We start from the raw sequence: 12,984 nt of genomic DNA, 5'->3' as shown, positions 1-12,984 counted from the left end.
AGCTGCAAACTGTGTTTAAATTGAGTATTTTCTCTTCTGTATTGTCTGTGTAGTTTGTGAATAAAGTCTCGCTCAGGACGGCTCTCGCTGTCGCTGCTGAACCAGTCTCCTTCAGCTCTCACAGCCTCAGCTGTGTTTCCTCTCTGCCACAGACTCTGTAAACGGTGGGATCCCACACTTCTGCCCAGCACCCACTCCTTCCAAGTATCTGGTAAAGCACGACTCTTAAACTTGAATAGTCAACCAAATATATTTATGTATAAGAAACTCCCAGCAGAGCGGTGGTGGTGCACACTTGTAATCCCAGCACTCTGGGAGGCAGAGGCAGGCGGATTTCTGAGTTTGAGGCCAGCCTGGTCTACAGAGTGAGTTCCAGGACAGCCAGGGCTACACAGAGAAACCCTGTGTCGGAAAAAAAACCAACCCCCCCCCCCAAAAAAAAAGAAACTCCCAATTACATAATGCCAATTTACAATGATAAAGGTCTTATCCCAATATTTTTTAACCTCTCCAAAACACCAGAAATATGTCTGAAGCCATCTGGATATCCGTCTCCGTCTCTCTCTCTCTCTCTCTCTCTCTCTCTACCTCTTCCTCTCTCGCTCTCCTTAGCTCCTCCTCCTCTCCCCTTCAATCACCGGCCTCTCACTGCCTCACTGGATAGGAAATATCTTGCAAGAAATCTTATTTTAAAAATTTAACTACATTTATTTGTGTGTGTGTGCGCGCGCGCGCGCGCGTGCGTGTGTGTGTGTGTGTGTGTGTGTGTGTGCGCACGCGCGCATGTGTGTGTGTGTGGGTGTGTGGTGTGTGTGTGGGTGTGTGGTGTGGGTGTATGTGTGGTGTATGTGTGTGTGTGGTGTGTGTATGTGTATGTGTGTGTATGTGTGGTATGTATGTGTGTGTGTGTGTGTGTGTGTGTGTGTGTGTGTGTGTGTGGTATGGAGGATTATGCTACAGTGCACATGTAGAGTTAGAGGTCAACTGTGGGAGGTTCCAGGAATAGAACTCACTTTGTCATGTCAGGCTTGGCTGCAGACATCTTCACACACTGGGCCATGTTGCCAGCCCTTGTTTGTTTATTTAGTGACGAGTCTCACTGTGTACTCTAGACTGACCTCCAAGTTAAGGTAATCCTCCTGCCTCAGCTCTCATGAGTACCAGGATTGTAGGCACAAACCACCATACCTGGTTTATACTTTAAAATCTTAAGTTTAAGACAAATGAGAGGTACCCAGGGTCTCCCATTCTTGTAGGAATATGGCAGTATGTGGTTGAGATTTTTCTTTCTTCTTCTCCTACAGGGAAAATGAAATGCTCTGTGGTTAGCTTTGTTCATCTGTTTTGAGAGTCTCACACTACAACCTTGGCTAGCCCAGACTGGCCTTGAACTTTTGATCCCCATGCCTGCCTCAGCCTCCTGAATGGCTGAGATTGCACACCTCGCTCTTGGCCTGGTGTGATGCCATTCCTACTGAAGCCATTCCCTTGCAGGCTGGAAGATTCTGACTGAACTTCTTCACAGGGGCATTGACTGAGGAACTTTGTGTTCATGCAAGTGTGAGGGATGGAGTGTGTATGTGTGTGTGTGTGTATGCATGCGCGCATGTAAGTGTGCAAGTGTGTGTGCATGTGAGTGTGTGAGAGGGTATGTGTGTGTGTGTGTGTGTGATGGAGGCTTGTGTGTGTGTGGTGTAGGGTAAGTGTGTGATTCCTCACTTGCACACACTTGTGGAAGACAGAGGATAACCATGGGCACCATGCATGCTTTTTAATATTTCTCTCTAACTGAACGTGCAGCTGGCAGAGTAGGCTCAGCTGGCCGTCTGGTGAGCCCCAGGGATCGCCCCTCTTCTGCCTCCCCAGCAGTCACGGGCCACCACACCCGGCCTTTCTATATATGTTCTCGGGATGAAACTCAGGTCCTCATGCTTGCGCGCCCAGCACTTTACTGACTGAGCAACCTCCACAGCCCCAAGGGGCTCTTCTTGCAGCGCAGAGCACTTTGGGAGGAGACCGAGATGCAATGCTTCCTCGCCTACCAGATTGCGTGCCGGTGGCCGCAGAGCGTATGTTGTCATGTTAGCTGGGAGCTGTGCCCAGCGTCACAGTGGGAGCTGGTGTGCCTTCCTTATCCTTTTATCTGTTTTCCAGGACTGTCAGCCTGAAGTAAGAGAGCTGTTCGCAGGGTCTTGCTTCTCCGGCGTGTTTGGAGGGCACGTCAGCCCTCTGTTCCACCATCGCTGTGCAGTTGGCACTGCTCACCAGACTCCTGACTGGTTTCCCTTCCTGTGTGTGCAGTCGCCACCCTCCACCTCGCCGTTCCTCGGTCACTTCTACCACGGTGCCACGTGAGTACCCGGCGCTGCCTGGGAGGAACCAGCCCCCGGGTCACCAGGTTTCCTTTTCCCGGGTCCTTGACTTGGCTCACATTTTTTTTCTCTGTACTGTAAAGAAGCCCACGCTAGGCTGTGGTTAGGAAGGCCATGTCTGACGTTTCTCCTGAAGTGTGGGAAAGACCTGAGGAAAAAAAACCCAGCAGGTCCAGCCAGCAATGTCTTTCCAGCATGGGAGGAGTCAAAAGCCGCAGGGATTTGAACTTTCTGTGTTTTATAGTCCTGTATCATTGAAAACATTGTAACCATGATCTGTTAAAAAATAAAAAAAAGAAGAGGAAGAGCTAGGGTTAGTGTTGTATCCTGCAACCCCAGCAATCAGCAGGCTGAGGCAGGACCAGGAGTTCAAAGTCACCCTTAGCTACACAGAGTCTGACATCAGCCTGAGCTACATGAGGCCCTATCTCAAAACTATACAAAGGCTGAAGTGTTACTGGCTTTTTATCTTTCATTGTTCTGGGGTGGGTCTTGGGCCAGTGCTGCAGGCCTACTGATTGTCTATCTGGTCTCCCAGTACCCCCAGACAGTCCCCTTGCTTTGAAGCCTATTTGCACTTCGACCTAAGAGACTTTGATGATGCCAGTTACAAACAAGGAGATCCCATCATGACCACGAAGGGCTATTTTACCATCCCTCAGGTAACACCTTCCATCTCAACACTCGCACTTGACTAGCATTGCCCCTAAGAATTCCCCCCCCTAACAGCTTATCTTCCTCTTGTGCACTAACTATGAATAGTCTCTAGACAGAAAAGACCCATTCTCAACCCCTGTCTTTGCTAAATCGAAGCGGGAACGTGTGTAATAAAGTGGAAAAGTCTCTGTGTGGACTCTAGAGGCCGTGGCCAGTCTCCAGTTCATTCCCTATCGGCGTTTTATTCTTTTCTTGTGCTGGGACTGTTGTACAGAACCTTGTGTTTTCCAGTCAAGGGTGTTACAGCAGAGCTACACCAGCCCAGGCTGTCCTGGGCTCACATTGTAGCCCAGGCTGGCCTTGAACTCACAGGGATCTTCCTGCCTCTGCCTCCCGAGTGCTGGGATTAAAGACATGAGCCACCACGTCGAGCCCCGGGAGCCAATATTTATGTTATTGAAACTGTCTGGGGGCAGAAGATGGTGCACAGCAGGAGAGGCTATGCTTTTCCCATGTGGGGCCCTGGATTTCCCTCCTCCCTCCAAAAATCAGGTGGTGATGAGGAAGACACCGAGGTCGAATATACGCTGTGACTTGTACGGTTAGTGGTCATGGCAGGCTCTGCCCCTGGTGGATTAGAGAACACTTAACTGTTAATAGTGGCTTCCAGATCTTGGCTCCCTAAAGTCAGTCACCGTGGGCACTTACTGTAGACATTGTCCAGCAATAGGGCCAGACAGAAGACAGCATCTTGGAGCAGGGTAGCCTTGGGGTAGGGTCTCACACTGTAGCCTGTGCTGGACCCGAGTTCAGAGCACTCCTGCCTGAACCTCCTGAGTGCGGGGAGTGCAGGCTGGAGCACCAAGCTTAGCAGAAAGAATGTTTCTTTACGCTGAGGAAGAGATCGGTGTGCTGGAGCTGTTCCTCGCCCTCAGGTGTCTCTAGCTGGGCAGTGTCTACAGGATGCTCCCGTGGCTTTCCTGAGGAATTTTGACAGTATGTGCACCATGGACCTGGAAGTGCACCATGGACAGGATGGAACTGTCCCCGAGAGCATGAGGATCCGCACGACAGGAGGTAGGCGGCCTTCACGGTTAGAATGGTTTAGTTAATAGAGAAGCCCTCCTCCTGTGTGAAAGCCACTGGCTTAGCATCCAGTGATGCTTTGTCTGTTAGTTGGGGATGGCGTTTTCTTTCTTTCCCCTTTTAAAAACAAATATTTGTTTTATTATATGAATACACTGTAGCTATGTTCAGATATACCAGAATTGGGCATTGGGTCCCGTAAGAGTAAGAGATGGTTGTAAGCCACCATGTGGTTGCTGGGAATTGAACTCGGGAGCTCCGGAAGAACGGTCAGTGCTCTAACCACTGGGCCACCTCGCCAGCCCCGAGGATGGTGTTTTCATGGGAAGAGTCCAGTTCGATAGCAGCACCCTGCGCATGCAGTTGGTGTTTTCCTCTCTGCACTGGGCATAGACCCTAGTGTTCAAGTTCTGAGTAGCACCTCCTCGCCAGGGCTTTACTGTCAGTCAGTCAAATCTCCATGTCCCGTGAGTGACAGTGGCTTTCCCTACCACACTGTCTACCCCGCGCTTCTCAGTAGCACCTGCCAAGGGCGCTGGCGTCTTTTCAGCACTGAGCCACCGAGCTCTTGCCTGTCTCTGCATTTCACTGCGATGCAAACATTCCTTTGCTGGTTCATCCCTAGAGGCTTGGGTCCCGGAACCCTGGCTAGGGGCAGGGGCTGGTAGTGGCTTTTGCCGTCATCCTGTGCAGGTGTTGCCTGGAGCAGAGGGATCTCAGCCTCTGATGGTGTAGGAGTGGGGGAGGGGTGGGAGGCGTCTCATCCCAGGCTTGGTTGCATAGTAGCCCTCCTCCTGCTCCTCCTCCTGCTCCTCCTCCTGCTCCTCCTCCTGCTCCTCCTCCTGCTTCTCCTCTCCTTCCTCATCTTTTCTTCCTTCCTTCCTTCCTTCCTTCCTTCCTTCCTTCCTTCCTTCCTTTCTTTCTTTCCTTCCTTCTTTCTTCCTTTCTTTATTTGAGGTAGTATTGCCCAGGGTATTCCTTCTATCTCCTGAATGCTGGGCTTATAAGTTTGTATCACAAAGCCTGGCTCCTTATTACCTTGATATGCCTCCCGTGAGTAGGTGAGCGCCACAGTGATGGACCATGTGTTGCTGTGGCAGTTAATTCTGCTTCTTTGCAGGCCTGGTCACACCCACGGTAACCTACGAGGAAGCCGGTGACCTGGACAAGCTCATCACCAGCCCAGGTACGTGTGTCACGTGTTCATGCCTTGTCTACAAAACACATGTGCTCTTTCTTTTCTGTTTTATTTTGGTTTTGAGACAGGGTCTCAATCTGTGGCCCTGGTTGTCACAGAATTGCCTATATATATAGACCAGGCTGGCCTAGAACTCACAGAGATGCTTTTACCTCTGCCTCCCCAGTGCTGGGATTAAAGGCGTGAGCCACCATGTCCTGTCATTTGTTTTATTTTTAGGTTTGGTTGGGTTTGGTTTGGTTTTTTCAAGACAGGGTTTCTCTGTGTAGCTTTGGCTTCCCTGGAACTCACTCTGTAGACCAGGCTGGCCTTGAACTCACAGAGATCTGCATATTTTTGCCTCCCGAGTCCCGAGCTTTAAAGGTATGGTCTACCAAACCTGGCTTGTATTTGTATATTAAGATTTATTTTTATTATTGTTTTAAACAAATTTATTTATTTATTTATTTATTCCCTTTTTTTATTAGATATATTCTTTATTTACATTTCAAATGATTTCCCCTTTCCTGGATCCCCCCTCCCCGATAGTCCCATAAGCCCTCTTCCCTCTCTTAAACAAATTTAAAAAGATTAATTCCTATCTGTGTGTGTGTGTCTGTGTGTGTGTCTGTGTGTGTGTATGTGTGTGTGTGGTATGCTGAGGCTGGAACAGGATAGCATCCCTTCTGAATGATTGACATGGATGTGGCTGTTAGGAATCAGGCTCTTGTTCTCTGTGGGAGCAGCTGTCAGTCATAACTGCTGAGCCACCACTGTAGCCCCTTATGTTTTAAAATTATGTGTGTGTGTGTGCATGTGTGCGTGTGTGTGCGTGTGTGTGTGTGTGTGTGTGTGTGTGTGTTTGCTGGGGGCACATGCAAGGGCGTGTATACACACACACACACACACACACACACACTAAATAAAAATGTGAAAAAAAAAAAGGATAGTGATTGCAGAAGATACCCAGCCTTGAACTCTGACAGATATGCTCACAGGAGCACTTACCCATACGTAAATTCACAAAGGAATTTAAAATGTAAAGCTGTAGGGGCAGGCTCTCAGTGTTTAAGGGCGCTTGCTGCTCCGACAGAGGACCTGCATACGACTCACATCTGTCACTCTGGTTTCAGGGGATCCAGTGTCCTCCTCTGTCCTCCAAGGGCACCAGTCACCACACCCTGGTGCATACACTTAGATGCACATGCATTATTGCACATGCAAGCAAAGCACTCACATACATAGAATTAAAATAATAAATCTCTAAGAAAGCATTGATGATGTAGGGTCAGCAGAGTTGGGGGGTGCTCCAGCCGAGTTCCGTTGTGTGTTCTGCGTGCCTGCCTGGCTTCTGTGCACTGACTGTGACCTCAGCCACCTCCCTGCAGGCCTTGATGGAAAGCACCGCAATGTTTTCTTCAGTTCTCAGGTCCTTAGGGCCTTTTCTCAAGTGACTGTTAGGTTAAGAATCCTTGAGGGCACAGCATGTTCATTTGTACCTGTTTTAGTTTCTATTCTCTGTGTGCGTGTGCGTGCGTGCGTGCGTGCGTGTGTGTGTGTGTGTGTGTGTGTGTGTGTGTGTATGTGTCTGTCTGTCTGTCTGTCTCTCTGTATGTGCGTGTGTGTCTGTCTCTGTGTGTCTGTGTGTGCACGTGTGTGCACGTGCATGCATGTCTGTGTGTGTGTGTCTGTGTGTGTGAGGTGTGTGTGTGTCTGTGTGTCTGTGTGTGTGAGGTGTGTGTGTGTCTGTGTGTGTGTCTGTGTGTGTGAGGTGTGTGTGTGGGGGTGATGTGTGTGTGTGTCTGGGTGTGTGAGGTGTGTGTGTGGGTGATGTGTGTGTGTGTCTGTGTGTGTGTGTGTGAGATGCGTTTTTATGAGTGGAAGCATATGCATGGAGATCAGAGGACAACCTTGGCCGTGGGTCTTTATCTCCCACCTTGTTCGAAACGGGGCATCTTATTTTCTCCTAGGCTAAGCACCAGAACTGGTGACAGGCTCCCTCAGCTGGCTTTCTGTGGGGATCTGAGCTGTCTTTCCTGCTGTAGTTAATGCTGCTTTGCAGCTGTGATACCGCCCTATCAGATGTGTCTGTGGGGCTGACGTGAGCAGCCCTTTGTGTTGAATGAAGGTGCGGTTTGTGTTCCTTTCCAGTGGTTTATGACCTTGTTCCTGAATGTGTGTTAGAAGCCTTTGCTTCCAGAGCATGAGTGTCCGTCCCCAAGTGCACACTTGTGCTCAAGCTATGAGCCAGGCACTGGGGACATGGGCATCAAAGGAAAGGGACAGAGTTCCCTTTCAGGGCACTGAGGTGGAACAGAGGATGTGGCCGACTCTGTCCACAGGAAGCTCCGTGCAGGAAGAGGTGGCCAGGCTTCCGTAGGGAGCTGGAGAGATGGGCTGGTGGCAGCCACAGAGACAGACAGAGCCCTGGTAGCAGATTGCAACTCACAAAGAATTTTCATTTATGCACATTCTTGTCTTTGCAGACACAATTCTAAGCGCCGGCTCGGCCCCCAGAAATGTGAATGTGGAAGAGCATTATGTTTTCAGATGGCAAAATAATTCCATCAGCGGCCTAGACATCACAATCATCAGGGCAGAAATCAGCGCCCACCAGAGAGGTAGCGTTGGCAAGGGGTCCAGAATGCTTTCACTTTGAAGTGTCTCCTTTCCAGTGGTTTTCGGGACTATAACCCTCAAATGAAGCCAGACTTGTTTATGCTGTGTGTTTTTTCACTGACTTAAGGAGTCAGGATTCTTTTGTGTGTCAAATGTAATTTCGTACCAAGCATGGCAGCTCACACCTGTAATGCCAGCACGCCTGAGGCTGAGGCAGGGGAACTGGTAGCGAGCTCAAGAACAGCCTGGGTACATACAGACGTACCCTGTCTCAAAGGAACAAGAAAGGGGAGGGAGAGATGGCTCAGCGGTTAAGAATACTGACTGCTCTTCCAGAGGTCCTGAGTTCGATTCCCAGCAACCACACTGTGGCTCACAGCCATCCATAATGGGTCTGGTGCCCTCTTCTGGTGTGTCTAAAGACAGCAACAGTGTACTTACATATAATAATAAATAAACCAAAAAAAAAAAAGAAGAACAAAAGTGATTTTTAAAAAAGTAGATAGTAACTGGGCTGAAGAAATGGCTCTGCTGCTCGTCAGAGGACCTGGGTTCAGTTCCCAGCATCTCTGTCAGGCAGCCCAGAGGAGACTGAACATCTCCATAGACACCTGCACTGGCATGCACATATTCACACACTTATACGTGCAATTAAAAATGGAAATAGTAGCGTAAATAGTACCATTGGGCTGGCAAGATAGTTCTGCTGGTCACTGACAGCACCTCCTGCTGGCCATCCCAGCTTGATCCCGGAGAACCCACTTTGGTCCTCCACGTTTGCCAGATCTTGTGCACCACACACCTACATGCACGCAAAACAAATAAAATGTAACTTTAGAATAAGGAAAAGGATAGGTTGGGCATGCTAGTGCATGCCTTTAATCCCAGCACCCAGGAGGCAGTGATAAGGGGATCTTTGAATTGGAGGCCAGGCTGGTCACAAGTTTTAGGACATCCAGGGCTACATAGAGACCCCTCCCCCTTCAAAAAATAACAACAAAAAGAAACAAACAAGAAACTACCTTAAACTGGATGTCTTATTAAAAAACAAAAAATAATAAATAATAAATAAAGATGAGGTCTCACTACATAGCCCCTAGCTGGAATTTTCTGTGTAAACCAGGCTGGCTTCGAACTCACAACCTCCTGAGTGCTAGGATTGAATGTGTATAATACACCTGGCTTGTTTCTGTGTTGATGCTTTTTATTTTATTTTTTTCTTCCAGAAAGGATCTTGGTGTGTAGCCCTGGCCTCAGCCTCAAAGCAATCCTCCTGCCTCAGCCTTAGAGCATGCACGCATCATGTTCATGGGGTTAATTTCTTTTCCCAACAAAATGGCACAAATTATGTCTCCCGTTTCTCTTATTTCTAGGAACAGTGACCCAGAGATTCACAGTGAAGTTTTTAAGTCATAGCAGTGGTGGTGAGAAGGAATTTTCTGGAAACCCAGGTAAGATGAGTAACAGTACTGCTCTTGTGCACAGATCTTAGGGTGGGTGGCATCCTGGGCTGTCCCGTGGTCATGAGGAACTGTCTTGAGTTGTGTTTGTCTCTATGACTGGGCAGTCCACTTTCTCCTAGAGCAGATTTATACTTTAATATACCATATTGCTTTGCATGCAAATTTTATTCTCTTCAGCCTTTGGTCTTCCATTCTTCTATTTTGTGGGTTTGTTTGTTTTTGGTTTGTTTTTCATATGGCTTTTCTATGTAGCTAGCCCTGGCTGTCCTGGAATTCTCTCTGTGGACTAGAGATCTGTTTGCCTCTGTCTCCCAGTACTGGGATTAAAGACTTGTGCCACCATGCCTGGCTGTTTTGTGGTGGTTTTGGTGGTGGTGTTTTAATTATTTTTAGTGATTTAGTTCTATTTTGTGAACACTGGTGTTTGGCCTGCATGTGTGCCTGGTGGATCCCCTGGGACTGGAATTGTTCCTCACGACAGAAACGGTTGTAAGCGGCTCTGTGGATGCTGGGAACGGAACCCTGGTCCTCAGGAAGAGCAGCCACTGCTCTTGAATGCCGAGGCATCTCTCCAGCCCCTTGTTGAAAAAATCATTTTTATTCCTTATTTGTGTTTGTGTGTGTGTTCACACACATGTGCCACTTGTGAGTAGGCGCCCATGGGGATCAGAAGAGGGTGTGCGATTACTCAGAGTTAGAGTCTCAAGCGTTTGTGAATCACCCAGCATGGGTGATGGGAACCAATCTTGGGTCCTCTGGAAGAGCAACAAGTGCTCTTAACCTTTGAGCCACCTCTCTGACCTCTGGGAGTCTTTTGTTTTGTTTTGTTTTGTTTTGTTTTTGAGATGTGGTGTTTGTGTGTAGTCAAAGTTAGCCTTAAACTCTTTTTTTTTTTTTTTTTTTGGTGTTTTTTTCAAGACAGGGTTTCTCTGTGTAGCCCTGGCTGTCCTGGAACTCACTCTGTAGACCAGGCTGGCCTCGAACTCAGAAATCCGCCTGCCTCTGCCTCCCAGAGTGCTGGGATTACAGGCGTGCGCCACCACTGGGCGACTGCCACTGACCTTTTAAAAAGCCTGATACTGAGCCGGGCAGTGGTGGCGCACGCCTGTAATCCCAGCACTCTGGGAGGCAGAGGCAGGCGGATTTCTGAGTTCGAGGCCAGCCTGGTCTACAGAGTGAGTTCCAGGACAGCCAGGGCTATACAGAGAAACCCTGTCTTGAAAAAAACCAAATCCAAAAAAAAAACAAAAAAACAAAAAAAAAAATTAAAAAAAAAAAAAAGCCTGATACTGTTGTCATGGCCTACTGTCCTCTGAGGAGCCATTACTACCTTAGTCAGAGCAACTGTGGCTGACTGTGTCTACAAGAGACCCCCCAACAAGGTCAGACCTGTTCCCCTCCCCTGCTGTGTGTGGGTTTGGGAGGTACAGTCTAACAGGAAGTCTCCGCCCAACAGGAAGTAGCTGCCCATGCTGGGAGGGATTCTCAGTGATGTAGTGATGTCTTCCAGTCATCTACACACTCCTGTAAGCTAGCCCACCAGTGCCTTGGGCTTGTGTCCCCTGACTGCACGCTCATTCGGATTGCCTCAGGAAAGGCTAACACCAGCTTGCTGTTCATTTATCTACGCATTTCTGTCATTTGGTCTCTTGGTGCCTGTTACGTCCTATGGGACCGCTCAGCACTTGAGATGTGGTAACATGTATGGTAATATTTTGGATAAGCTGCGATAAATAAAATACAGTAGGAGAGGCTGGTATTCGGGAGTGACGGGAAATAAGGGCTGATATAAAAATGGTAGAGACCTTGACTGGCTCCTGACGTGTAGCACGGGCACTAAGTCACACTCGGGGATGGAGAAGGAGGTGTGCATATATATGGAGAAGGCCGATGCTGTAAAGAGTTGTTTTGGGAAATGTCAGTGCCGTTGCTAGGTCGATGGCCCGGCCTTCAGTGTAAGTGGTTTGCGTCATGAGCGTCCTTCCTCCACACCTCAAGAACTGAAGTTACACGTGGGATCCATCACGCCTGGCTAAGAATTTAATAAGTCAAAAAAAAAAATCAAAATAGTAAATAGAAATCACCCTCCTCTTGTCTCAGCCTCCCAAGTGCTGCCGCACTGGCTGCTGGGCTGGTGTGTACAAATGGCCAATGCCAAGGCTCCCCTCGGCTTCTAACTTAGGGCTCCCATTGCTGAGAAGAGACACCATGACCAAGGCAACTCCCTTAAAGGATGATATTCAGTTGGGGCTGGCCCACAGGTTCACAGGTTCAGTCCGTTATCATCAAGGCAGGAAGCATGGCAGCGTCCAGGCAGACAGGGTGCTGGAGAAGGAGCTGTGAGTTCTACACCCAAGGCAGTGAAGGGAAGGCTGGCTTCCAGGCAGTTAGGAGGAGGGTCTCCAAGCCCACCCCACAGTGACATGCTTCCTTCAACAAGGCCACACCTCCTGATAGCGCCACTCCCTGAGCCAAACACCTTCAAACCCACCCCCCACCCCCAGCCTCCCTCTTGCTGTCCTTACCTTCTTTTTGTTTTGTTTTGCTTTGTTTTTTGTTTTTTGGATTTGTTTTTTTCGAGACAGGGTTTCTCTGTATAGCCTTGGCTGTCCTGGAACTCACTCTGTAGACCAGGTTGGCCTCAAACTCAGAAATCTGCTTGCCTCTGCCTCCCAGAGTGCTGGGATTACAGGCGTGTGCCACCACTGCCCGGCTGTCCTTACCTTCTTAATGGGAGGGAAGACGGCAGCCCTTGTTGCTTTGGTTTCTGTGTCTAGGTTACCAGCTTGGCAAGCCGGTGCGAGCCCTGCATGCCAATGGGATGAATGTCACCACGTTGCACCTCTGGCAGCCAGGTAAGGCGGTTTTTCCGTTTGTGATTTGCTAAATGTGATCTGTGCCACCCCCCACACCCCCAGCCTGGAGTTAGAAACATCTGCTGCCCTTTTGGTTTATGGTGTGTGGGGAGCGGCTGCTTTTTGGGTTTCCGGGACTCAAGGCTGCCTTGCATGTTGTACCTAGAGTGCTGGGTGTTATAGAGTGTTTCAGGCAGGATTGTCCTCTGTGGCCATAGCCCATCATGCTCTTCCGTGGGGCCAGAACAGTTCCCTCTGAACAGAGGGCACCTAGCATGGCAGTAAGAGTTGCCCACCCCTGCCAGAAGCAGCAACATCTGGGTTGCCTTCCTGATGCTGTGACCCTTTTATACAGTTCTTCATGTTGTGGTGACCTGCAACCATAAAATTATTTCCTTGCTACTTCATAAATGTAATTTCGGTACTATTACAAATCGCAGTGTCATTACCTGACATGCAGGATATCTGGTATGTGACCCCTAAAGGGGTCACGACCCACAGGTTGGGAACCACAGGATTAGAATAACACCCCAGTTTTCAGAAGCTAGAAACTTTACTTTTACTTGCTGGTGTTGGTTTTGTTTAGTTTAGCCAGGTGTGTTAGTGCATCCCTGTCATCCCAGCACTTAAAAAGTGGAGGCAGGAGGATCAGCAGATCAGGCTATCCTCAGCTACATCATCAATTCAGGCCAGCCTGGGCTATGTGAGCCCTTGAAGAAAATCTTTACTTGTATTTAGCGGAAACTGAAGGGCTT

The 12,984-nt window shown here is 48.8% G+C and overlaps 1 protein-coding gene across 1 annotated transcript in view; it reads left to right on the top strand.

The window, feature by feature from the left end:
* Window positions 1-12,984, top strand: part of Tctn2 (tectonic family member 2) — a 28,109-nt gene that overhangs the window by 6,947 nt on the left and 8,178 nt on the right. Inside the window, exons 6-12 of the mRNA XM_052168746.1 lie at window positions 2,155-2,351; window positions 2,911-3,034; window positions 3,965-4,106; window positions 5,236-5,301; window positions 7,779-7,913; window positions 9,285-9,362; window positions 12,152-12,229. Coding sequence (XP_052024706.1) covers window positions 2,155-2,351; window positions 2,911-3,034; window positions 3,965-4,106; window positions 5,236-5,301; window positions 7,779-7,913; window positions 9,285-9,362; window positions 12,152-12,229 — 820 coding nt within the window. The remainder of the gene's footprint in view (window positions 1-2,154; window positions 2,352-2,910; window positions 3,035-3,964; window positions 4,107-5,235; window positions 5,302-7,778; window positions 7,914-9,284; window positions 9,363-12,151; window positions 12,230-12,984) is intronic.

Source organism: Apodemus sylvaticus, chromosome 22 (genome assembly GCF_947179515.1).
Source record: "Apodemus sylvaticus chromosome 22, mApoSyl1.1, whole genome shotgun sequence".
NCBI lineage: Eukaryota > Metazoa > Chordata > Mammalia > Rodentia > Muridae > Apodemus > Apodemus sylvaticus.
Note: the sequence above shows the minus strand (reverse complement) of the source record. Positions and strands in the feature narration are given on the sequence as shown.